The 27,021-nt window shown below is 37.4% G+C and overlaps 1 protein-coding gene and 1 pseudogene across 10 annotated transcripts in view; one reads left to right on the top strand and one right to left on the bottom strand.

Moving 5' to 3' along the window:
* The first annotated feature begins 826 nt into the window (after nt 1–826).
* On the top strand, nt 827–8,032 carry LOC18423821 (acetolactate synthase 3, chloroplastic-like; annotated as a pseudogene).
* A 17,123-nt stretch (nt 8,033–25,155) lies between these two features.
* The window catches only part of LOC18423823 (CD2-binding protein-like protein), a 39,989-nt gene continuing 38,123 nt past the window's right edge, over nt 25,156–27,021 (bottom strand). For 8 of the 10 annotated variants that reach the window (XM_020675380.2, XM_088865134.1, XM_088865132.1 and 5 more), the window contains one exon: nt 25,156–25,563. In XM_020675380.2, coding sequence (XP_020531039.1) covers nt 25,497–25,563 — 67 coding nt within the window. In that variant the 3' untranslated portion in view covers nt 25,156–25,496. The remainder of the gene's footprint in view (nt 25,564–27,021) is intronic. The other 2 variants (XM_088865133.1, XM_088865135.1) reach the window with 1 other exon arrangement.

The raw sequence follows: 27,021 nt of genomic DNA, 5'->3' as shown, positions 1-27,021 counted from the left end.
TTTAAAGAAGGCTCCAAGAAATGGGATCTTAGATACTACCATCGATCTGACAGAGCGGAACGACCAAAAAAACAAGAAGTGGAGTTAGAAAGCCGTATGATAGGTGGTAACTATCTTGTACGGTTCGGGGGGTAATCAGCGTACTCCGGTGGGGGGGAATATTTGGCTCTATCTAACATACAAGGAATTGGAGGTAGCATTCCATCGATGTCAAGTCATGGACCGGTTCCTCCAGCCCTTTTTTTATGTGTTGGTGTTCTATATAACCGACATAAGACTCGACTTGCTAGATATTACGAAGGTTTAGTGAGCATCATGTCAAATCTCACTACCATTTCCTTCTCTTCCACTTTGGCCAATATGAGTTTACTTGATACTAGCAGCTTTATCAGGGAATTTCCCATCTTAGTAGGAGCATTCCAAAGAAATAACTTAGTAGCCACATTAGCAGCGCTTGGGATGATTTTAGGCGCGGCGTATTCCCTTTGGCTATATAATCGTGCGGTTTCTGGAAATTTAAAAGCTGATTTCCTCCATAAATTCTCCGATCCAAATGGCAGAGAAGTTCCAATATTTCTACTTTTTCTTGTTGGAGGGGCGACCGTCCGTTGAACTACCAAAGAAAAAAAAGGGTAAACCAATGCGATCACGACATTGTAGGTAATTGCAATAGGAGGGACGCGACTTCCCTCATAAGTTATGGGTGGCATAGCCCGTTGCAAAAGTCCCTCCCCCCCCCCCCCCCCCCCCCCCCCCCCCCCCCCCCCCCCTTTTTTGCAGGGAGCCGGTGGGACCGAGAGAAAGAAAGGACGAGGGACGACAATGCATGGCACTTCTCGACCCTATCTCCGAGGGACAGTTGAATGAGAGACTCATGAATGCTACCGGGTCGGACGAGCCAATAACTCGAACGCGTTCAGTCAAAAAAATTCAAAGCAACAGAGATTTGAGGCTCTCCACCATTGCAGGCCTTTCTCTTAGAAGCTTAGAAGGACCCCAATCTGTTATTGAGGCAGTCGCAGTCTTGACAGCCATTATCATAGTCCATGAGAGTGACCATTTCTTAGCTACATATCTTCAAGGAATTCATGTGAGTAAATTTGTTATGAGTTTCGTTCATGTGTTAGCAAAATTCAATTCCAAGAATATGAACTTCTCTATCATGGCCTTTCCTCTAGGTGATTTTGTGGGTTTTTCTGACAATGATCCCGAGAGTAATTCCCTAGTTGGTGATGATAATTTGTTAAAGAATAGACCAATTATTGATAGGGTACTAGTTATATTAGAACTTGTTGAAGGATTACACTCTGGGGATATAATCCTCAGTGTAAATGGTAACTCTTTGTCCAAGTCCAATTCCTTTGTTTTTGCAGTTGTTGATATGATAAAAAAAGGTAGGAGTGTAGCAACAAAGATAGAGAAAAACTGAGATTTTGGAAATTGGGGTTTGAAAGGCATTGAAACCTTGGGGCTCCTGAGAATTGGGTTCCAAATATTGACGGTACGGAGAAATTTTCCAAAAAAAAAAAGTCTTTTGCTCAATTGAAATTTCATTTGCCCGAAATAATGAGACACACCAACTATTAATACTTGATATTAAAACTTAGATGGTGTTTTATCTCCTACATTTTCTTATGACACACTTTTATTGCTTCACGCAAGAAGAACAATTCTCCCCCTTATAAAAAGTAAGAGTGGTTGTTTTTTTTTCTTTTTTTTTATTAAAAAATGTCTTTTTTATTCGAATGACAAACACAAATTTTAAAGGGATCCATTAAATTAGAAAAAGGAAGGACTATCTTCATGTTTATTCAATTAATGTTTGACTATCGTCATATTTATTCAATTGATGCTTGACTATTTCATGTAATTTTAATGAGAAAATATCTCCATATTTTTTATTTTTAGGTTTCATTTCTTGATAAAATTAAGGTTTAAAAAGATATCTTCTAACCCCTTGCCATTTTAAATATATTTTTTAACCTAAACAAATATGAAAAAGACACTCTCTTTTTTAACTCAATAATTTCTCTCTCCTCACTTATATATTCAAAACTTCTCTCATCTCTCTCTTCCTACGTCTCTCACTCTCTCTCTCCTCTTGTGTTTCTCTAAACACTTCTCTCTCTCTCCTCCCCGTACCATCTCACCTCCATGAAACCCTTTTCTCTCTCTAGAAGAGGCCATGGCCATGGCCAAAACCCTTGCAAACACCATTAAAGTAACGCCAATGAGGAGAGGAAGAAACCCTTGCAAACACCATTAAAATAACGCCAATGAGAAGAGAAAGAAACCCTTGGCCCCGAAACTCGTTTCAAAATCTGCTCTTTTCCCCTTAGCCGCCTCTCACTCTGCTTTTTGGGTCTTTCCCTTTTGCTTTAGGTGGCCACATGTAGAGAGAGAAAGAGGGAAAGAGAGCGTCATTATAGAAAGCTCACTCCCCTTCAAAACCCACTCTCTCTTTCATTTTCCAACCCCTCTTTCTCTCTCTTCAACTATGGCGGCTACTGTAACTTTTTCCCTCTCCAAGCCCTCCTCTCTCTCTTTAGAGAGAGAAAGTCCTCCACTCCACCTCACCACCACCAACGCTTTCTCTCCTCCGCCTACTCCACCCCCAAATAAATCCTCACTCTCTAAAAGCTGTCCTCTCCGACCCCCCATCGACCCTGCAACCCCGACCACCCGCCCATCAAAAAAACCTCCATTCCCCATTGCCTTCGAGTTTTATCTCGCTTCGCTGATGAAGAGCCTCGAAAGGGAGCTAGCATTCTGGTTGAAGGTCTAGAGAGAGAAAATGTTCAACATGTTTTCACCTATCCGGGCAGTGCTTCTCTTGAGAACCATCAGGACCTAACCAGGTCCAAAACCGTTAGCAATGTCCTTTGTCACCATGAACAAGGTGAGATCTTTGCACCCGAAAGCTATGCCCGATCTATTGGTGAGGTGGGTGTTTGTATAGTCACCTCTGGACTGGGAACCACCAATCTGGTTAGTTGGTTTGCTGACGCAATGCTTGATAGCAATGGTTTAAAAAACGGATCAGTGACCCGGATCGGGTTTCCAAAAAATCGATCTGGATCGATGAATCAGCGATCCGGATCGAAAATCAGGTGAATCGGTCATAATAAAGCTTAAAAAAAATTCGAAAAAATTATTAAAATTCATTATAAATATTTTTTTTTAGGAATTCAATAAGAAATGAGAGTACTCCATTAAGAATTTTTATGTTTTTGAATGAATATGCCAATATTGATATGTTCTTTTCCCTGCATGAACCGCCATTCAGCATTTAATTTACATCACACAAAAGGATAAACATATAATTATCATGGAATAAGTATATCAACATACATGGACTACAATAAAGCATAAAATTAGTAACATATGATCTAAAAATAAAATGATAGACGACGTTATTGTTCTTCTTGGTCACGTTGGTGCCATTGATTGAATTCGTTTAACAATTCATTGATTCGATCTAAAAACGAATCATCGATATTAACAGGCGTCTGACTATTCCCAAATCCCTGAGTGTTAGTGTTTTGTTGTGTTCCCAATCTAAAATCCCCGAAGATTGTCCATCCTTCATGCTCACCTGCACTGTCGTGCTCATCCCTACACTGTTGCTGTTGGGACTCGATATGTGAATAATATGGCTGGGATAGGGTGGCCTCAGAATCATCATCTCTCTCATTTTCTCTTTGAATAATATGGATTAAAACAAAAAAATAACAAATTTTCAAAAAAAATCGATCATGGATCAAAAAAAAAAAATCACAAATTTTCAAAAAATTCTATCATGGATTACAAAAAAAAATTCGATCATGGATTAAAAAAAAAAAATCACAAATTTTCAAAAAGTTCTATCATGGATTACAAAAAAAATTCGATCATGGATTAAAAAAAAAAATCACAAATTTTCAAAAAATTCAATCATGGATTACAAAAAATTCGATCATGGATTACATAAAATTCGATCATGGATTACATAAAATTTAATCATGGATTACAAAAAAAAACAAACAAAAAAAAAAAAAAAATTCAATCGTGGATTACAACAAAAGAAAAAAACAATTCGAACATGGATTACAAAAAATTCAATCCTGGATTACAAAAAACTCTATCATGGGTTACAAAAAAAACAAAAAACAAAAAATTCGATCATGGATTACAAAAAAAAAACAAACATTTCGATCATGGATTACAAAAAAAAAACAAACATTTCGATCATTTATTACAAAACATTCAATCATGGATTACAAAAAATTCTATCATGGGTTACAAAACAAAAAAAAAAAAACAAAAAATTCGACCATGGATTACAAGAAAAAAAAACAAACATTTCGATCATGGATTACAAAAAATTCGATCATGGATTACAAAAAATTCTATCATGGGTTACAAAAAAAAAACAAAAAATTCGATCATGGATTAGAAAAAAAAAAAATCAATTCGATCATGGATTACAAAAAATCGATCAAGTATTACAAAAAAATCTATCATGGATTACAACAAAAAAACAAAAAAATCCGTACGGGACTCGCCGATTCACTGTACGGACTCGCCGATTCCGTATAATGAATCGGCGAGTCACTGTACAGAATCGTCCGGTTTTCTCTAGAACCGGACGATTCCCATTTTTTTTGCCGATTCGATTCGTCCATGGCGATTCGAACAGGACGAGTCCGATTCGACTCGGCGTTTTTTTAAACACTGCTTGATAGTGTTCCTTTAGTTGCCATTACTGGTCAGGTTCCTCGAAGAATGATGGGAACTGATGCTTTTCAAGAGACCCCTATTGTCGAGGTAACCAGGTCTATAACAAAGTACAATTATCTTGTTCTTAATGTCGATGATATACCTAGGATTGTTAGTTAAGCTTTCTTTTTAGCTTCATCGGGTCGACCTGACCCTGTGTTGATCGATGTGCCTAAAGATGTTCAGCAACAAATGGCGGTGCCCGATTGGTATCAACCCATGAAAATTCATGGTTATGTTAACCGGTTGCCGAGAAAAATCCTGCACTTTCTCAGCTTGAATAGATTGTACGTTTGATTTTGGGATAAAAAAGACCTGTTCTTTATGATTGGGGGTGGCTGTTTGAATCCTAGTGAGGAGTTGAGGAGGTTTGTTGAGCTAACTGGAATACCAGTTGCTAGCACTTTAATGGGGTTGGGATCGTATTCATGTTCAGATGATCTCAGCTTGCGTATGTTAGGAATGCATGTACTGTTTATGCAAATTATGTTGTTGATAAAACTGGTCTTTTGTTAGCTTTTGGGGTTAGATTTGATGATAGAGTGACTGGAAAATTGGAGGCTTTTGCAAGTAGGGCGAGTATTGTTCATGTCGATATAGACCCAGCTGAGATAGGCAAAATCAAGCAACCCCATGTTTCTCTTTGTGCTGATATCAGGCTGGGTTTACGTGGGTTGAATCATTTGTTGGAGGAGAGAGAAAGGAGTATGTCTGATTCATTCATGGAGAGAAAGGGGGGTAGGTTTTGTGAAGCTCGTGAAAAAGAGGGGAGAGAGATAGAAAACGTGAAGAGAGAGAGTAGGGGGAGAGAGTGAAGGGAGAAAGATGGAAAAGGCACAGAGAGCGAGAGAGAAAGGGTGTGGGAAGAGAGAGACAGATAAAGAAATTTGGGAGGATTGCTTTTAGAAAAAACATATCTTTTTAGATTTATTTGACCTAAAAAACAAGTTTAAATAAGCTTAAGGTATTAGAAGAAATAAAATCTATAATTTTTATGTTTTAATATATCTTTTAAAACTTTAGATCTATTGTGTTTAATATATCTTTTAAAACTTTGGATCTATTGTGAAATAAAACGTTAAAATATGCGGTATTGAGATATTTTTTCAATTTTAAATTGTGAGCAAACTAGAGTGCTATACGGTGGAGATCAAGTACAGTAATTTAATGCAACATGATTTTTCTAACCTGCATCGAAAAATTCTGAGAATCCAAGAGGTCGTCAAACTGATGGGGCTTTGACTTCGAATGAGTGGTTGCCACATGTTGTTAGAAAAGTCAAATTAAGCTTAAATACAGTGAGTCAAGTTCAATAGTCAAACTGGAAAGTCTATCACCACCTAACGAATCCTATTAATTGAAACTTAAGAGAAATTACTCATATACATTCATACATCAACCTTTGGTGTTTACATAAATTGGCATTCTCCCATTGTTCTCCTTGCAAAAGTCACTAGACACACTATAGAATAGCATTTGTGTTTTCTCAAGTCATGGGCACTTGTGGCTCCATGCTCTCCATCTTCTTCTTCGTCATCGCAGGTAAACTTAATTCTTGTGTACAGGTACTTAACCATGCCCATTGAATTTTTAGTTGTTTTGAGCAGTGTTGGAAATACTGAACCTGAGTCCTACTAAGTTGGCCTGAGTTAGGCCAAGTATTGTAGCAGCAAAAAGGTATTAAAAAAAATATTAAAAAATAAAATATATCTAAAGTAAAGTTAAACAAGACACAGCTACATGTGAAAAACAAATTTTGAAAAAATCTATTTCCGCTACGGGTATTTTTGAAATAATCCAAAAGAAGGGGAAATGTAAAAATAATTACTTATGGCCGAAACACTTTTTAATCTTTGTCAAAATGATAGAAAACATAAAAAACTATATTACAAATGAATTCCTCATTTTTTGAATTTTTTATTGAGTTATAAAAGTTCTTTTTTCTTCTTTTTTTTTAAGATCTTTGAGTTGGACACCCAGCTCATGGATAGTCGGGCTTAAGAGGGTGGCGAGCCTGAATTACTCAAGCAAGTCCTGAGCAGTCGATTACTGGTTTTGATTTAATGAGTGTTTGCCTTTGTGCGCTGAGAGAGAGAGAGAGAGATTTTCCTTGTCACCGAGCCCTTATGTATATCTACTGGTGTCGTGCATGGAAGGCGCGATTTTGCATGGGACGAGGCCAACCCAAGTTTGCCCTTTGTATTGCCTTGATGTGGGTTACATGACGTGCCCCTCCTCAGGACACCAACGGCTACCCGGCAAATGCAACTGGTATCTATTTTCAGCTCTAATTATAAAATATAAAGATAGAAAAATGATGCTGATTCTGCGGATCTCTAAATACTTAAAATTCTTGAAAAATAACAGTTTAGATAATGCGTATGAAATGCACAGTTTCTTAGGACTTGAAATCTTTGAGATTGACATCATCAATTTGATGACCTTCCGGTAATGAAACAACATCATCGTGCAGATTTTGGAGGTGTGCCTAATTTTTATTGCACAAGGTTGATGCTTTATATTTTTTTTTTTTTCAGTACATATTACTTTAATCAAGCATAAAAGATTCTATGCTCATGGGGGAGCATGTCGGAGATCCACTCCCTTAGATAAACTCTAATTAGGGGCATTCCTCAATCAAGCAAGCAATCCACCATTTTTTCTATACAGACTGTAAGCGTTTGAAAAAAAAATAATGTTCTCATATTCAATAGTCTGTTCAATTTAAAGTTGGTCAGATCTACTTTTTTTGGAACTTGAAAAAAAAATATGTTTAGGAATACTCATAGTGTAATTTAGTTGTGGATCGCAAATATCACGCCCAAAAGATGCTTCAAAGTATGTAATTTATCCAAGAGTAAACCTACAGTATATGCTCCATTAGGAGCATCATACACAATCTCTTTATCAAGAAAACTGTGTGATCCATGCCGCAACTAGTTGGTTATTTATGGTATGACAACGGTGTACAATTATGACAACGGTGTACAATTAAAAAATGTTGAGTGAATTACAAACGGACACAAAAATACTAAAATGCAAAATATGTCAATTTTGGGTTAAAAATTATCCGTAAGGTCGGTCAACATGAGATTTTTTATTTTTTTAAAATAGCCCCGATGTCTAAGAATGGTATCCTCATAACACATTTTAATTTTTTTATTTTTTCAGATTTTTCGATAGGAAGGTTGTGCCTGAATCTTTGGGGCAGTGCCCAGTAGATTCAATGTTAGCATTGGACCGCCTTTTGTGGTGCTCTTCAAAGAGATCTTAGATTGGCATCCTCGGATGGCGAAGACTAACTTGGTTAAACATTCAAAGGCGGTCCAAGCTGCCCATTCAAAAACCGCCTTTTCTGGTGAACTTTAGGGTGGTCCAAGGTTGGCATTGTCGGACTACATTAGCTCAACTTCGGACCACCTTCTCGGCACTGCCCTATTAACGAAAAAATTTATAAAATAAAATAAAATTGCAAAGCAGTCAGGATTCCATCCTTTAACCAAAAATTAGCTTATTTCGTATTTTCCTATTTTATGACAGTAGATAAATTACTAAAAAATGTATACATAACAACGTTTCATAAACGCATGTGCAGAATATAGTCAATACAATTTATAGTAAAATGCCAAAGCAAAGATGAATCCTTAAACCACCACAAATGTGGCTGATACACCAATACACACCTCTAATATGTCCCCTACTCACTTTTCCGAAGACATAATTGAGATTATTATGAACAAGACAATTCACACAACGTAAAATTCAACACACGTATATCAAAATCGGGTGCACAAAGCTTACTTAAATACCAACACAAACACTTGGATGGCAACCTCAGCTCTTGTTTTTTTTTTTTTTTTTTTTTTTTTTTTTTTTTTTGGTAATTCAGTGGGGATTGGTAGGCCCTGGCTTTACTGTCGCTCAAGCTCCCTTGGGGATTTGGGCTCGATGAACCCTCTTTCGGACAACGGCTCAACCTGTACGAGCATGTGTGCTCACGTGCCACGTGCAAATAGGTATTATAACAATGAGAGGATTTTAAAGTAGTAAAGAGGTGGACTCGAACACCTACCTCACAGTGATTGAGTTCATGGGATGAGACCAGGCCGTAGCCGTCTTAGATCAATTACGAAAGCTCTCCGAATGTCCAGCAACGTGGTTTTAATTTGAACCCCACAGAAATTGATATCTCACTTGGACTCTCACTAAGAGACTATTGGTAGAATCCACTTATGGTAACTTCCTCTTAATGCGCGTATGTGATAGTGGTTCTAGTCTTAATGTTTAGAGTGATATGAAAGATAGATAAGAAAGAGAATAAAGGGCAGAATAAGAATCGGTTGATGAGGGTTTGGTTTAGAGATACGAAGAAGAAGAAGAAAGAAGATGACCTAGGAATTGGGCAGCCTCCCAACGTAACTTCTCCAAAGAGGTATTACTAAAGACAAGGGAAAGTACTAAGCTCGAAGCCTTAGTACTCAAAGGGTTCAGAAAGTGGAGTCAAGGGACTTAGCCCGTGACTATGTCACTAACCCAAAGAGCCTTCAAAAAGTGACCCAGTGAGAGAATAGAAGAGAATGAAAGAGAGTGAAAGAGATAGAAATCTCTTGCAGCCCAAACACTATGTAATCCGGTAGTTAGAATAGTTTAAGGGTTGAAACTCTAAAAAACTTGTCTCAAGAGGAACCCAACTCGAGTGATTGAGTGTCAGAAAATCTAATTTTCTTACGACCAAAAACACTATGTGAATTGATGGTTAAAGAAGCAGCCCAAGAGTTAGAACCCTAATAAACTATCTCAAGAGGACTCCAGCTCGAGTGATCAAGGGTGAGAGAAGAGATAAGTGAAGAGAGAGAATAAATAAGTAATGAAATAAAGGTGTCTGGATGAGAGGTGAGAGAAAGATAGAATGGATGAGAGAGAGTAGATAAGGATGGATGAGTGAGGGATGGAAGTTAGAGAGAGTGGAGTAAGAGAGTGAGAAAAGAGAATTAGAGAGATGAGGAGAGAAGGTAGACCCGTTTATGGTGGGTGTCCGTGTCTAGGGGGATAGATAGAGGGTGAGAGAGGGAGAGAAGGGTAGAGAGAGTGAGAGAGAGATGGACTGCCTCTGGCGCACATCCGTCACTAGGGGGTGAAAGAGAGTGAGAGAGAGAGAAATAGAGAGAGAGAGAGAGAGGCAGACCAGCCTATTGTGCGAGTCTCTGACTTAGGCACGAGAGAGAGTAAGAAGAAGATAGAGAGTGGGGTCGGACCCATCTATGGCGCGAGTTCATGACTTAGGCGAGAGAAAGAGAGAGAGAGAGAGAGAGAGAGAGAGAGAGAAAAGAGAGAGAGAAAAAAAGAGAGCAAAGAGAGAGAGGGGGAGAGAGAGAGAGAGGAAGAGAGTGAGAGCTCGAACCCACCCTGGGTTCGAGTAGAGAGAGTGAGGGCAAAGATAGAGAGAGGGAGAGAGTGAGAGCAAAGAGAGGGGGGGAGAGAGTGAGAACAGAGAGAAAGAAAGAGAGGGGAGGAGAGAAAGAGAGAGGGAGGGAGAGAATGAGAGCTCAGACCCACCCTGGGTCCGAGTGGAGAGAGAAAGAGGAGAGAGAGAGGGAGAGAGATAGAGTGGACCTAAAGTGGGTTTAAGCCTAGGTTCGCCTTTGAGGGTCCATTTGCATGCATTTTAGAGAGAGGTCTTGGTCTTTGTAGGCTAAAGCTAGTGTCTAGCCTCTAGGTGTATGGACTTAGGTGGGTTGGGATAAGGTAGGGTGAATAGATTAGCATAGGGTGTATGGAAGGTTAGGGTGCGTGGTAGACTAGGGTGTATAAATTAGGCTAGGATATATGGATTAGGCTAGGGTGTATGGAAGGCACGATGTATGGAAGCTAGGGTGTATACAATGGGGAAGCTAGGGTGTATACAATGGGGAGTAGGGAGTTAGGGATTCTACGAAAGATGAGGTTTGGTGTTCTAGAGAGTGAGGGGTACCAAAGGTAGTTTCTCTATCTAACAATTTTTTCTCTCTCCTCTTTCTTTGAGTTTAGAATTTGGATAAAAAAAGAAGAAGAAGAAGAAGCCTATGCTCTTTAAATTCTCAAGCCTTTTCAATTGATTTCCAAAACTCTCATTATAAATGACTTCACTTATGCTTATATAGAGTATCCCCTAAATATGGGTGGATACACAAAAACCACTACAATTGCTAGAAATTACACATTTAATAAATTAAAATAATAATCCCGTTTTTAGAAATAATGATAAAAATACCTCTAAGTACTTTTCATAAAATGGCAAAACTGGGTTTTTCACCATTGCTATGCCTCCAGAGCTTTTTTGGAGGTTTCTGGTGTGTGGGTGGATGGTAAATAACATATGCTATACCATAAGAAAAAAAAATTTCCATGAGTAAGATAAAACTTGGATGTCTCTGATACCAATGTTAGTGAAAATTGATGGTTAGTGAAAATTGATGGTGCGAATGAAACGAAACCCGAGATTAGAGAGGAGGGTTACCGTGAGGCTGGTAATCGATGAAACCCGAGATTAGAGAGGAGGGTGACCGTGAAGCTGGTGATCGTAAAGCCCAGAATTTAAATTAAGAACCCCTTTTGCCGTTTAGAGAGAGAGAAGAAAACTATATGTTTACAAATGACGCTTTGTACCCCCTAGATTAGGAACCCCTTTTGCCTTTTAGAGAAAGAGAAGAAAAACTATATGTTTACAAATGAAGCTTTGTACCCCTTTTTTTTTTTTTTTTTTTGTATATTCTTTACTCTGGCTTCTCATTTTTATTGGGAGAAAATGGGCTAACATACATCTTTCTCCATTTTTTATAGGGAGAAGATGGGCTAAGGTATATCTTTCTCCAATGGGTTTGAGAAAAATTCTTCCCTCATCTCATAAATATTCATCCAACTCATCCATATGAAATATTCATCCAACTCATCCATATGAACGTTGGATCATGAAAAATATAGATAATTATGGATAATTATAATAAAACATAGGATTCCTCAAAGCCCATAATTGTAAGCTAAATCATGTGATGCCTCATTGGCCATACGTGTCAACAATTTCAATCCAGCAAGCAATAAGCCGGACCGCATTATATGAGGATAAAACTTATTAGAATTTATGCGGTCCGGACCGAAATAGCCAGACCGAAATATTTTTTTGCCGTCCTGCACAAAAAAGTGCTGGATCAAAAAAAAGAAGTGTGGTCCGGCACACATAAACAGTGCCGGACCTCAAAAAAAAATTTCGTCCAGCAAGATGTGTTCGAGATCGCATAAATCCCAATAAGTTTATCACATAATGCGGTACGGCATAATGCTTGCTGGACCAAAAAACATATGCGAGAAAAAAAATGGAGAAACGGTGAGGGAGGGTAGAAATAGAGAGAATACAAAAAAAGTATTGGGTGTAGGAAAGGTAGAAAGTTGATTTTGGGGATATTTATAATTTTCCTTCATATTATGCAAGAAAAAAGAAAAGTTGAAAGATCTGAAATCAGTCCATGAGATCTCATGCACGTTATACAAACGCTATTTTCAGGTGTTTTTACAAGTCTATTAGATGTGCTCTAATCCTGGATTTTCCAAATTTAATCATAAAAAAATTCACGAGTGGAAATAAATTTTCTAGCTGCATATCAAAAATCCATTTTCTTACTTTTTCTCATTGAGCTTAGACATTATATATATATTTTAAGGAAATTAATCAAATAAGAGATGAACTATTTAATATTTTATCCATATCTTTTGATTTCATTTTAAAATACTCATAAACAAAAACATGATCAATGAATTAGAATAGTTATAAATGTGTCAAACACTAAATACTAAAGAGAAAAATTTATATAGAACTGAGGCTCTAAACAATTAAATTTGAGCCTACCTCAAAAATTTCATTCAAAGAGTTTGTTTTGATGCCCAAATATCCTCAAATTGATCATCTCAACATCAAGTTACATAGACATGAGAAAAAAATGGATTCAAGCTTTGGAAATAGTATCTTTTGTAACACATTTTTAGACCGTCCATTTTCAAGAATTTCAGGTTTTCATAGATCAGTTGATTGACACTATTTTTTAAGCTTTAAACTTTATAAATAAAGATAAAAATATATTTTAAAGCTATCACAATGATTTTCAGTATTGAAATCACATTTCTTGAGACTATTTGAAGGTATTGAAATTACATTTCTTGACACTATTTGAAGGTAGGCTCTAATTTGATTGTTTAGAACCTAGGCTCTATACAAACTGCACCCAATACTAAATAGTATATCTCTCATGTGTTCTTTGATAAAATTTCCCTCTTTCTATTACATTAAAGTTTTTTCAAATATTATATAAACCACAATGATTGTTTGGCCATTTTGATTTTACCTGTACTTTTAAACATTTTTCACACAAAAAAAAAAAATTAGGCATACACACTGTCCTTTGGATTATTCATGAAAACCCATATTTCCTCGTGAAGAAAAAGGATTTCTTCATAAAAAGAATCTACACTTTAACAATCCGAAGTCCAAGGTACCCCAAAAGAAAAGAAAAATAATCTACACCTTAACAATCCGAAGTACAAAGTACCCCAAAAGAAAAGATGGGCAGGCGTTTCCTCAAGCAACGGGCAGAAGCCATAACAGGCGACAGGCAGTCATCGCAAAAAAACTTTGTCCTCAGGCAATCGTAAAGGGCCTCTGCTTCCGTTAAGGAAAAGGGGGCTCCGGCCTGCTTCAAAGCCTCAATATCAATGGCGCCCCCTCTCTCTTGATGTTCGAATCCAAGGCCTCCGCGGCCCTCAAGAAATTACCTCCCCTGCTCACCAAATTCTCCCTCGCTATCCTCACTGTAAACCCCATAGAATAATCAGCATAAAGAGGAGAGGAGAGAATGACGGAGGGGTTTGAGTTGGGACGGTAAGATGATGGTGAGGAGTAACAATGGGTATATTCATTGCCACCGCGGCTACTATCGGCAGCACTGTCATTTTTGGCGAGACCAAGCATCAAAGCGGCGCGGTTGCACTGCTGGTGCAAGTAAGATTTGAGGCCCAAGGGTACAGGATGGTGCAAGTAAGATTTGAGGCCCAAGGGTACAGGATGGTTGCACTGCACTTTCTTAGATGCTTGCACGAACCCAAACTGCACGAGCTTCTGCGGTTTGGAGCCTAGGCTGCAAAAACCCCCCATCCTTTCTTATATATATATAATAGATATATATGTTAGGTCATTAAGGGGATCTTATATATATATAATAGATATATATGTTAGGTCATTAAGGGGATATGGACAACTGGAAATATATAAATAACTGCAAAATCTCAATTGATTTCGCACTTAAAAAAGGAAAGCCTCTACTTCTAAGAAAAGCGTGGGCGTGAAGAAAAAGAGCGCGTGCATCGTGCACATACATCTTTTCGGGACTTCAAATTGGTAAGAAAGATAAGTAAAAATCTGAAATGGGTTTCTAATTTGAAACAGCAGTTTGAACGGCTCAGATTTAGGTAGGAGAACTACCCACCGTCCCATCTTTGCGTATCATAATGGATGTTCAAAATCAGGGGCAAAAATTTAGCTTTAACTCTCTTTCAAATCATTGTAATCTCTTTCTACCTGAGTAACAAAAGAGAGAAGAGAAGGGAAGGGAAGAGAAGAGAGACTTCTTGGGAAAACGCATCACCAGTTGCAGTTTCATGCACATCAAAACCACCACCACATCACCAACTACTTACTTCATTTCTTCTGCACCGAAAAACCAAAGAAAAAGAGGAGTACGAGCAGAGCATGAACTGACCTGACACTTGGAGCCCTATCGGCAAGCCCCTCTGTCCTCCCAAGCCCTCTTATACAGAGTCCCCATTGCCCATTCTCCTGAGCAATTTGACGCCGACTCCATCAACGACGACTTGTTCTGCTGCTTCATAAGCGTATTCACCATCAATCACCAATACCCCCTCCTCAATCTCGTTACCTTTCCCACACGATGGCGGAGGGGGCATTGGGCGCCAAGGTGTCACGGGTGAAAGCGAGACCTTCTGGTTTCGGATGCCGATTACCGGCGAAATTTGCCGGTGGACGTCATTTCCAGGGACGAAGTCCGGCAAGCATGAGTAGCTGCGGAGGACCTCTGCGTCGAATGCGGGACCCAGGAAGACTGGGCGACGTGGCAGTGTCCAATTGGCTACATTCGATACGGTCAGGATCCTATTGTAGTTGATGAGGGGAGGCGGTCCATTTTCCGGATTTGACACGTGGTGATTGGTGGTAACTGCAGGGATGGTTCCCGGCTTGGCTTGAGGTGCAGGAAATGACGATGTGGCGAAATTAACTGAAATTTCGCAAGCGGAAGCTGTAAAATTACGGCGGGATAGTAAACGCGGAAGATTTCGAAGGCGAAATTTCGTGCGGCGGCTTAGCGGAGATTATGAAAGAAGCCTAAATTCGTTGAATATTTCGCTCTTTATTTAGGCCGAAAGTCACTCGAATCGGGAAGCACGAGAGTGAAATCGAGAATGCGAGAGGTTGAAAAAGATAAAAAGAAAAATATAGAATGAGATCATTTCCCTTTGGTATAAGGAGAGACATTAATCTTAATCATTGGACGTGATATTAGGTTGTTGTAATTATTCCAATAACCAAGCTTAAATTTCAAAAGAAATTTTTTGAAACTTTGTGACACATCCAATCTATCGAACTTCACAATAGATGGAAACTTCACAATAGATGGTTGTAAGTACTTGTGACCACGTATCAAAAGTAAATGGTTATACGAAAAAATAACCTTTATATTTGCGATTATTATCTGAAAGCAAGAGGAACCCAAATAATTCCATTTTGGAATCTATGATAATTATACCTTTGAATGTTTGCCATATTTTCTACAGTACGTTCATGCAAAAACATTTTGATCAAAATATAACTTAATTTTTATTTTTTTAATATTATATTAGGAAAATTGCATAAAACCCCCAAAAATGGACTTTCTAAATAATTTACCCCATCTTGATTTTTCCGAACAACTTTTTCTCCAAAACCATGTTTTCCTAGCAAATACCCCCAACTCAAAAAAAAAAAAAAATTTTATTAAAATACCCTTTTACGTACCTTCCCCGTACAGAATAAATCATTTCTCCAGCTATGACAAACCCCATTATTACTTTCGCTGGACTACAGTTGTAAATTTCCGAACATATCAATTCTACCGGACTACTTATTCCAGACAGCGTTATGCCGGACCGTAGATTAAAAATGCCAGACAACACATTATTCTAGACACAAACGCTAGAACGCACATGTTAACTACCGAACATGTACAGAACCACTACTGTAAAATGTCGGACCGCCCCTACTCCAGTAACTTAATCACCGGAGCAATACTTGAAATCTCCAAACTGCCCCTACTCTAGTAAGTTACACACTAGACTGTGACCATAAACATCGGACTGCCCACTCCAGTAATATAAGCGTTGGAGCGAAGCTTTAAAACTCCGGACCGCCATCCTCCAGTAAGACAACTGCTGGACCGCCCTTGTGAAGTGCGGGATTGCTTCAAGGAAGTGCCAGACCGCACCTTTGAAATGTCAGACTGCCCTTCTAGCAGTAAGATATTTGTCAGACTGCCCCTCTGTAAGTGCCAAATTGATCTAAGGGAGTACCGAACAGTGCCTTTTAAGTACCGAACTGCCCTTCTACCAGTAAGATATCACCGAACAGCCACTGTGAAGTGTCGGATTGTTCCACGGTAATGCCAAACTGATCCTTTGAATTGTCGGAATGCCCTTCTGCCAGAGAGAATTCTACCAGAGCGCCCTTGATTCCAGTGACAGATTTGCCAGACCGTGATAGTCAAGTGCCAGACTACCCATTTTTCCAAAAAGCAAATTGCCAGACCGCTCTATAGTGAAGTGTCGGACCGCCTTCTTTAAGTGTCGGACTGCTCTTTAGGGAAGCGTCAGTCCGCCTTTTTTAAGTGTCAGACGCGTTCTTTAAGTGCTGAATTGTCCCCTCTCCTCAGCAAAAATCCCTCTTATGATATCTGGTTATCAGGGTATTCAATTTGATGAACATGATATGAACATGTAACTTCTTATGCAAAACTAAATCCCAATGGATTGGCCTCAAATAAATCCCAATAGTATAGTATAGAGGGAAAAAGTGCACAAATGGTTTGGAAGCTTTCTCAACACATGAAATGTTTTGCAAAGCATTCAAACATAAAAACACAACAAAAATGCCAAGTACAAAATGTTTATGGCCTGCTGCAGCCTTGAATCTCTATACCTACTTCATAAGCACCCTTGAATCTCTATACTCCATCAATAATTTTGTCAGTCCTATCACTCTCTTACGTATTGACCATATCATATCAATCTTTACAAACTCATGGCCTATGCTTGACCAAGTTTTAAAGTAGAACTACAAAGGTTTTGTAACTCAAAAATACATATCAACTAAAAAATACATCTCAAAAATCCATAAACCTGAATTGGGCTTCTTCTTCAAAATGGTCTTGAAGTCCCTCTTTCTCTAAAAAATACGTCAACTTTTGCCTCTCATCTTGGATCAAGAATTATGGTATCTTTCCCATAATCAATCCCAATAAGATAAAGTTGAGGTTTCTCAGTAGTGATAATTGTCTCTTGCATAATTTGATATATTTTATCCTGGGTTTTGTGATTTATGAATTAATAGTGATTTCTCTATGATCTAAAGCGAGAGAATGTTCATACTGCAAATCCCCATTTCTAGTCCAAAACCCACTTCAAACATCTCATGGTCTAGAGTTTTGAATCTAGAACGCCGATCTTTTCCTGCAAATTTCTTCATTTAGATTTTTACAGTGACCAAGAAAAACTTTGCTTCATTGACCATTCCAAGTGGAAGAGGCCCAAGAACCTATCTGGGCGGTGTATCGAAATGGCAATGGAAGAGAATGCAAGCAAATAAGGCAAAGCAACTCTTGAAGGCCCGCCTATGTAGAGGGAGGCAACTCCATGAGATGAGAAAAAGAGCTGAGCTCAAAGAGTCTTAAGAAGAAACCCAAGTTAGGTTTTTGAAGAATCTAAATTTTTTAATTTTCGGTTTTTGAAAAACCGAAAATAGGCAATTCCATTTTTTCTAAAAAACAGTATTATGAAGTTCAAAAAACCAGATATATTTGTAATAAAGGAAATTAAAAAGTATTTTTGTAATAACGACAAATATAATAAATATATATACATAATTTTCTCTTTTTATTTTGTGGCTTTGTCAATTCATAACTGGGTGAGAAAATGATAAATAGAAACACAGCTTGCCCGTAAGTTTCATAAATAAAGAAAAATCGATTAACTAAAATTACCATCAAACACCCATATCCTAAAATTTATGAGACCACTATTTAGCAATAACATTTTCTATATATGTCAAACACTTTAACGTAAAAGTCAGCAAGTTTTCGTACATATCTAAACATAGGCTTTAAAAAACCATTTGGTTTTCTATTTTTGCAGTCCAATTGGCTACAACACATTCGCTTATTAATCCACAAAAAAGGGGTAGTTAACCGCTATCTCGCCTAACATTTATATATTAGTAACAATATATTTAACCCATAGCTAAATATAGCTTTGTTTAAATTATTAATTTAACTTGCATAGGTAGGGCCATCCAATTATAAATATATCAGCATCTTCTACTTGGAACTGAATCATAGGATTATGAAAATTTTATTATGTTAGATGCAAAAAGTTAGTGGGTATATAATTATGGGATTTTCTGCAGGTAACAACCCTCAAATAATGTATAAATACTTGTGAATATTATTTTTATCATCTATGCCTTTTCCTAGGGTTGAGAACCTCAAATAATGTATAATTACTTGTGAATATTATTTTTATCATCTATGCCTTTTCCTAGGGTTGAGAATGGGTCGGATCGAATCCAGATCTACTAAGATTCGGACTTGAATATGGAAAGTATATATAGAATGTGGATCCAGATCTGCGCCCGATTGGATCCAGAATATTCATATCCAGATTTAGATCCAAAAAATATACATGAGATCTCGATCCTGATCCGAACCCAATCAAATCCATGCAAGGTACTATGGTCTTCTAAGGGCTCTTCTCAACTGGTATTTAGGGCACTATGGTCTTCTAAGTGTCATCCAAGGGCTAAATGGCTCTCGTGGTTGAGCATTCATCATCGTCTTCCTACCGCTTCTCTCATGCAGCAAAGGGGATTCGCCCTTGCTTCTATGTGCCCTTTCTGTCATCATAATGATGATAATATTTGCCATATTTTACTTGAATGTGTTTTCTCGCAGGGGATTTCGATGTCGATAGCATGGTGATGTGAAAAACTCTTTATTACAGATTGTTCTATTGTAACTACACTGCGGAAATGGTTAGCATTCAGGTTCAAGTCTGATGGCATTATCAACATTGCCCTTGCATTATTATTTCGTAAACAATATCTATGCAATATATGTAGAAAAGAAATACAATCCATGAAAACAAGAAAGAAGAAACAAGCACAAAATAAAAAGACAATCAACCACAACGTAAAGATATACGTGGTTTGGCAACGTGCTTACGTCTACGGGAGATAAGAGCGTCTTTATTGGCAATTAAGAATAGGGTTACAATCGCTCTCTACCTCACGTCTATCTGTTGTCTCTAATTACAAAATTACAAAAAGATCTACGTTTTTCCCTTGACCCTAAAAAACCCCTCATTGTAACAATATATATCGAGTCCTAGATAGATGGTACAAATTACCGAAATACCCTTACCGAAATACCCTTATACGAATATATATCCTTATTTTCTCAAAATACAAGACATCAATCATTAACAATATAATCTTTTGACACAAAGTAAAAAAAAAAAAGGAAAGAAAATTTACATACAAACCGGGTTTCTATATCATTATAATGAAATGGCCCGAAAATAGGCCATTATTACCTGAAAGAATAGACTAATTTTTTTTTCTATATTTACCCTCGGTCCGATGTTTGCAACATCAAACCACATGGCAACCCCAATACTTTCAATTTTTTTTGTCGAATTTGCCTCATTATAGCATCAGCCAAGCTGCCATTGAACACCTCCTGTTCGGAGTGCAGTAGCCCTCTCCTGTGCATCAAGTCACTAAAATAGCGTGTATCAAAGTCATTAGATGTGACATCCAATGGTGCCAAGTTGTTGTCTTCACTAGTAAATCATCTCTCTCTAGAATCTTATTCTTTTAAAAAAAAGCAAAACCATGTCTTCTCTCTCTCTCTGAAATTTGCACCATCTTCCTGATATTGTTTCATTTCCCCTATATTGCAGCTCTCACTCTCTCTCTTTCCATAGACTCACTTTTGCTCTAGAATCTTGTTCTTTCTCCCATCTCCCCTTCCTTTTCTTGGTCTCTTTCTATTGTGTCTATGTAATTATACTTGATTGCCCATGTTCCATCCTTAGAGGACACATCCAATGCCCTCAGAAACAAACGAGATAGACCTTCAATTCTACAAAGAGATGGTGATTACTCTTCTCCTGACACAAGAATGCTAGAAGAAGTGCTTCTTTGACTGATTCAATAAATATTTTGATGACTTATGTTGCTTTGATGGAGAATTTGGAGTCCACCATAAGTCCTACTACTAGTTCACTGGAGAATTCGGAGATAACACCGGGTTCTTTATCTGGTTTGGAAGAGAGCATGAGTCTGGTTCATAGTTCTCGCTCTGCATCATCAGGAGTACATGAATCTAAGGAGGTTTCAGAAGAGAGGGAAAACCCAAACGCGGTTTCTCTCTCTCTAGTCCACTGGCAACATCCTCAAGGTGACAAACACATGTTCGAAATTATTGCCTCCAAGGTTTTTATATTCAAATTTTTACTCCCCCAACTAAAATCATCATCTTAAGAAGATAATGGAATACAAGAAATACCTCAATTATTGGGGGTTACATGTGGTAAGATGTTGCAAACATCAAACCGAGAGTAAACTTGAAAAAAATAAAAAAAATTGGGGATCTGTCCTTCCAAGTAATAACGAACTATTTTCAAGTCATTTTGTTATAATGTTATAAAAACCCAGTTCGTACATAAATTTCTCAAACCACATTATCATTTGCTTCTCTCGTTGCCATATCTCTCCCTCCCAAGTTTAAAAGCCTCTCTTTCTCTCTCTCTCACTCACGTCCACCCATTTTCTCTCCCTTATATAACCCTCTCTCTCTGAAGAAATTTAGAGGACATAATATTTTTGTTACATTCTCCACATCCATAAAGAGGGATGTGGGTTCTTTTTATAATAGTTATGTACTTATCCTTGATTGACTCAATCAAGAATGAAATTAAATTAAATTTATACGGATATGGAAAGAGGTCACAATATATCATAGTAATCTTTATCATGAATATATCATGTTAATCCTTATTAAGATCATATCTTTTTAGATAATTACCAATCTTATTACTCCCCCTCAAACTATTGTCGATGTGAAACATGAACGAATTACTTGCTATTGAAGCATACTGAGATGTAGGAAGACCTTTTGTAAATATATCAGCAAGTTGTTCTGTGGTTGAACTCGAATAAAATGATAATCAACTCAATGTATATGGTCTGAGCATGAAGAACAGGATTAAATACAAGCTTTATTGCACTCTAATTATCACAACGACGAATTGCACGTTGAATTCTAATACCCAATTCTGATAGAATGTAGTGGTACCAAGTGATTTTAGTAGATGTGGAAGACATTACTTGATATTCTGCTTCTGAACTTGAGCGTGAAATAGTCATTTGTTTTTTTACTATTCTAAGATACAAGAGATCCTACAAAAAAAATATAAAATTCTGATACTAACCTTCTTATATCGGGATTTCAGCCCAATCAGCATCAAAATAGACAATAAGGTTAACCTATCTTTCACCAATAGAAAAGAAGAGACCATCACCCAAGGTACCTTTTACATATCGGATAATCTTTTTATCTGCTATGAGGTACATCTTATGACGATCATGCATATAAATTGACATACTTGATTGACAACATAGGTGATATCTGGTCGAGTGAATGTAAGGTATTGTAGGCCAAGACTTATTTACTTTTTTTTATCTTGAACATGATCATCATCTCTAACAGATAATTTTTTGGTTGTGATCATTGGCGTTGGTGATGGTTTACAGTTACTTATTCCAAATTTTAGACGACATAATATTTCTACAAAATTCTCCACACCAATAGCGAGGTATGTGGGTTTTATTTATAATAGTTATGTACTTATACTTGATTCACTCAATCAAGGATTTGATTACTTCAAATCTTTACCAATATGAAAAGAGGGTACAATATATCACGGTAATCCATATCATGAATACATCATGATAATCCTTACCATGGTAATCTTTATCAAGATCGTATATTTTAGATGATTATCATTCTTGTTACTCTCACTTTCTACCTTCATGTCTCCGGTTCGTTTTCATCTGCCCATTTCTCTCTCATCCACCTTAAATCTTCTTATCAATTGAGTCCCCCATATCTCTCTTTCTTCTCTCTCTCATCGAGCCATCTGTCTATTATAATCCACTTGAATCTCATTGTTGAGCCACCCCATCTATCTTTCTCAGGCACACATCACTGTAAATCTTCCCATAGCTAAGCTGGCTCCTCTCTCTTTCCTATGCATCTGAAGCACAATTTTAGTGAGCAGTTTTATGGCACAGCCACAACACATATGGAGCCGCCGATCGCTATGGGGGAAATGGAGGCAGCATGTACTTTTATCAAAGAGAAATTTGCCTTGGATTGAGAGAGGTTGTGGCCCTTTTGACCCACCATAATAAAATGCTCTTCTTGCTTTCCAAATGTTGTTAACCTCATCTGATTGTTCTTGAACTTTTGTTGGACATAGGAACCATGGTGTCAGATAGAAGCAAAACGAGAGAGAGAGAGATGGGTAGCATGAGCAAAGAGATGAAGAGAGATAAATATTGGATGGCAATGAGCAGATAGGTAGATGAGAGAGAGAAGGGCCGATGAGAGACATGATCAGGTGTGGGTATGGGTCCAGACCCGAATAATATTCGGGTCTAAAATTTGGACTCATACCCAAACCTGTCAAGTTCTAGGTCAGCCCATCGGGTTTGGTTGGATCTATTGCCACCCTATGAATATGAGCTTATTATTTTATTTTATTTTGCCCCTTTTTTTTTTCATCATTTACCCTATTACGACACGCGGTCCAACTGGACCCAAACCCAGATTCAAATAGTATTCGGATCTAAAATTTGGACCCATACTCAAACTCGAGGTCGGGTCTACCCTTTAGGTCCCCGGTTTGGTGAGTTCATTGCCACCCCTAGACAGGGTGATGCCAAGAGAGTTAGAGAGAGAATTTTTGCCCATGTATTAATTTTATTTTTTATGATTTGTAAAAGAACACTAAAATACCCTTTTAGTTTAGCTTTGGCCTTAGGTATACAAGGGTATTGAATGTAAAAATAACATTCACAACTCACAAGTGATTCTAACTTTAACCGATACCATCCGATGCTATTTTAGAGGTTATTAAGTGTAAAAAATCCTATTAACGATTTATCTATTTATATACTTAGATTTATTATATTAGATAATTATATTATCTAGATATAATAATTATATTATCTAGATATATTAATTATTAATTTAATATATATATATATATATATATATATATTAATTATCATTTGAATATAATCAAATATGGGTATAAAAGGTTCCCTATTCAAATATAAATAAGGAGAGAGGGACCACTATTACAGGTTGGTTCTTATTCAAGTTCCTAGGAACTGCCCCTAGCGCCTTGCTTCTCTCCATGCATATTTTAAATATTTTGTGGAAATTTTTAGAAAAATATACTATTGAAACCATATCCTCTCTTTTCTATCCCTTTCTTTCAACGTCACCTACTCTATATCCCTCTCTTTCAAGGTCTTTTACTTTATTTTTGTTCTAACAATAAAGTCTTTTCTTATTCTTGTAACACATGTCTTCCTCTTAATTTTATTTTAATAATAAAAATGTATATTATATTAAACTTTTATATGCACAATGAAAATTACATTATAATTTTTTTTAAAAATGTTAATTACATAACTTTGGAAACCTGTAAAACCTACTGCTGTGCCGTAGATATCTATCTAAAATATAATGTGGGGGGCACCCATGGTTCGAAATTTCGACCATTTATCTGAAAATTGCAAAAATATGATAAATAACATAAGCAATGGTCTTTGGTACAACAATGGCTAGTTGCACAGCGGTGCCTGCTGCTACTGTCCATTTGCATAACCATCGTTTGAAGAGTACAAAATCGATTTTATTTTTTGAATTGATCATCAAAACATATTTTTACAAGATTTCAAATTTCGGTCAACTCTTGGCAGGCCCCATCCATGAGTAGTTTCCCCTCGTAACAATACCTTGCCATGCAGTGACTAACCCAAGCCAGTGTGTTCATAGTAGTTCAATGATATCGACCCTTTTAGTAACCACACTTGCCCGTACATATTGAAGTGTTTAGAAGCTCAAAATTAGTATTTTCTTTCAATTGAAATACTCAATGATTCTAAAATGGCTCCCACAGTTCTATATTGAAAAAAATTCTCCTAATTATCAGATTCCTTTCATGTATTCTTGAAATCTTATATCATGATGCATGCATGCATCACACAGTAGCATGAGCATCTCGTATCGACCGTGGTGGTTTCCAATCCTTTTGACACCGCCTTCAAAACAGCTAACTCCCAAATCAATACAAAAGAACGGGTAAGAAGCTATTTTCCCCACTGAATTACCCAAAAAAAAGAAAGAACTCGTATCAACCCTCGTTGGTAACCCTCGTCGGTAACCCGATGGCCGAGGGCATCATGCAGCACTTTCTCTGCGCCTCATGCCATTAACATATTCTCATTTTCCCTTGTGGAAATCGTCCCACCTATAGTCTCGTATGCCCACTTGCCATTCTCACTGCCCACATTCGATCCCAAACCACCTCGCACCTCCGAGTAAGGACCAAATAGAAGATTGTCAAAATACATTTAATTCATCACCTAAAGTTCGGGTTATAAATATGTACCATAAGTAGGGGAGCTAGGGGGATGGGCCTCACCTGGCCCGAACCGGGCCCAAAATAGTGTCCATCAGGCCTGGTCTAGCCCATGGGCAGGCCCAATATAAATAAAGAAAATTTATTTATTTAATAAATACAGTATATATACATAAAAAATTTCAATCCTGAGCGACCTAGGTCCAGCATGAAAGCCCACAGGCTTGCCCAGGCAGGCTAAACAATTTAAGTGTTCCATATCCCCATTCTCTTTGAAATCGCTCTGAAAACTCGTGCATTTACTTGTGACAGCAAATAGGTCGTCTTTCGCTGTCCTGACCACAAAATCAATGTCATTGTAGATGAAGTTATTTTGGTCCAAAAATGTGTGCGTGAGAGAGAGAGAGCAAGGAGCCAAGAATTTTTTGAAGGATCGTTTAGCAACAAAAGGAAAACTCTTTTACAGATGAAGCTAGCTTACCAAAATTTTTAGGACACCATCTATGAATGCATTATCTACATGAACAGCGAAGTTAGAACAGATATGTATGCCACACAAAACCACAACCAAATATCAGCCAGTGTCGAATAGATGGCTCTAGTCACACATGCTATTGGCCTACTGCAGATTGGTGCGAAGTCACATATTACAACCATCTGATAATCCAAGTACCAGTTTAGTTTGGAGCAGACTCAGAGTCAGGAATTTCGTCATATGCACCAGATTGTCCATTGTATGAATACCTGAATAAATGAGAATTGTAAATAAAGTACTCTTTTGAGAATTAGAAGTCAGAACAATCCATGCTTTACTCTGGTTTTAAGAGTTTATCAAAGCAACCATATTTGTGCTTTTCAGTTATAAAAAGGCTGATAAACACTATTTGAGAACAAAAGTTGACGATTATGATAAATAACTTCTTTAGTTCTATGCTTTTCTATTTTGCTTTAGCATGCAATTTAACTTCTTCTCATTTTCATAATTTTAACTATCATTTTGCATTACACAGAGTTATAAATAATACCTAGGTCTATTTTGCATTTACCAATTTTGTACAAAGCTCAGATGACTTGTGAAACAACTTCTGACAAAGGAAAGCATCATGAGCTAGTACTCCAACTCATCGTCATCATGATCATAACATCATCATCCGAGCTTTATCCCAATTATTTGGGGTCAACTGTACAAATCCTATTATGCCATTCCGCTCTATCAAAGGCTATACCCTGAGTCAAGCCACAAGTCGCTATATCTTTTCTCACTATTTTCATCCATTTCCTTTGAGGACCTTTCCCTTGGGCCTTTAGAGTCTCCATTTTAATCAAATCACCCCTCCTAATTAGTGTCATTCAAGGTCGATGCTGCACATTACCAGACCAACAAGTCTCTAATTTCCCTCATTTTATCGCCCATTAGATCTACTCCTAAGTCCCTAAAATGTATTTAATTTGAGTTACTATCCTTTGTTTTGCCACTTGTCCATCTCAACATCCTCATCTCAGTTACACTCATTCTATGGATATATTGTTTCTTGATCGCCCAACATTCCATTCTATAAAGCATGGCTGGTCTTATAGCCATTATCCAGAACTTCCCCTTCAGTTTTATTAGTATGCAACAATCACAAAACACTCCAAAAGCACATCTCCACTTTGTCCACCTAAATCTAATTCTATGAGCAACATCTTCCTCAATCTCTCCTTTCTCATGTATTATCAACCCAAGACAATAAAAGTAATATCTTTTACGTCATTGCGCATCAAATTTAACTAGTTCCTTGTTTCTTCTCCTATTAGTCCTAGACTTGCATTCCATATAGTCTATCTTAGTCAGACCAATTTTAAAACATTTAGATTCTAAAGTATCCATCCAAAGATATGTGTTTATTCTTACTCTAGTCTCAGCAATAACTATGTCCTCTATAAATAACAAACACCACGGGACCTCTTCCTGTAGATGTCTAGTAACTCATACATAACCAAAACAAAGATATATAAGTTTAATGCTAACCCCTGATATAGGCCTATTAACACTGAAAACTCACTTTCTCTCCACCATTTGTCCTCACATTAGTTAGCGGTCCCACATATCCCTAACCAAATATATCCTCTTAAGACTCTTTTCTTTTCCAGCACCTACCCAATATCTCTTTAGGTAACCTATAGTATGATTTTTCTAAATCAATAAAGATCATGTGGAGA

The sequence above is a fragment of the Amborella trichopoda genome, chromosome 4, assembly GCF_054954075.1.
Source record: "Amborella trichopoda isolate Santa Cruz 75 chromosome 4, AtrichopodaSantaCruz75HAP2 v2.0, whole genome shotgun sequence".
NCBI classification, from domain to species: domain Eukaryota; kingdom Viridiplantae; phylum Streptophyta; class Magnoliopsida; order Amborellales; family Amborellaceae; genus Amborella; species Amborella trichopoda.
Note: the sequence above shows the minus strand (reverse complement) of the source record. Positions and strands in the feature narration are given on the sequence as shown.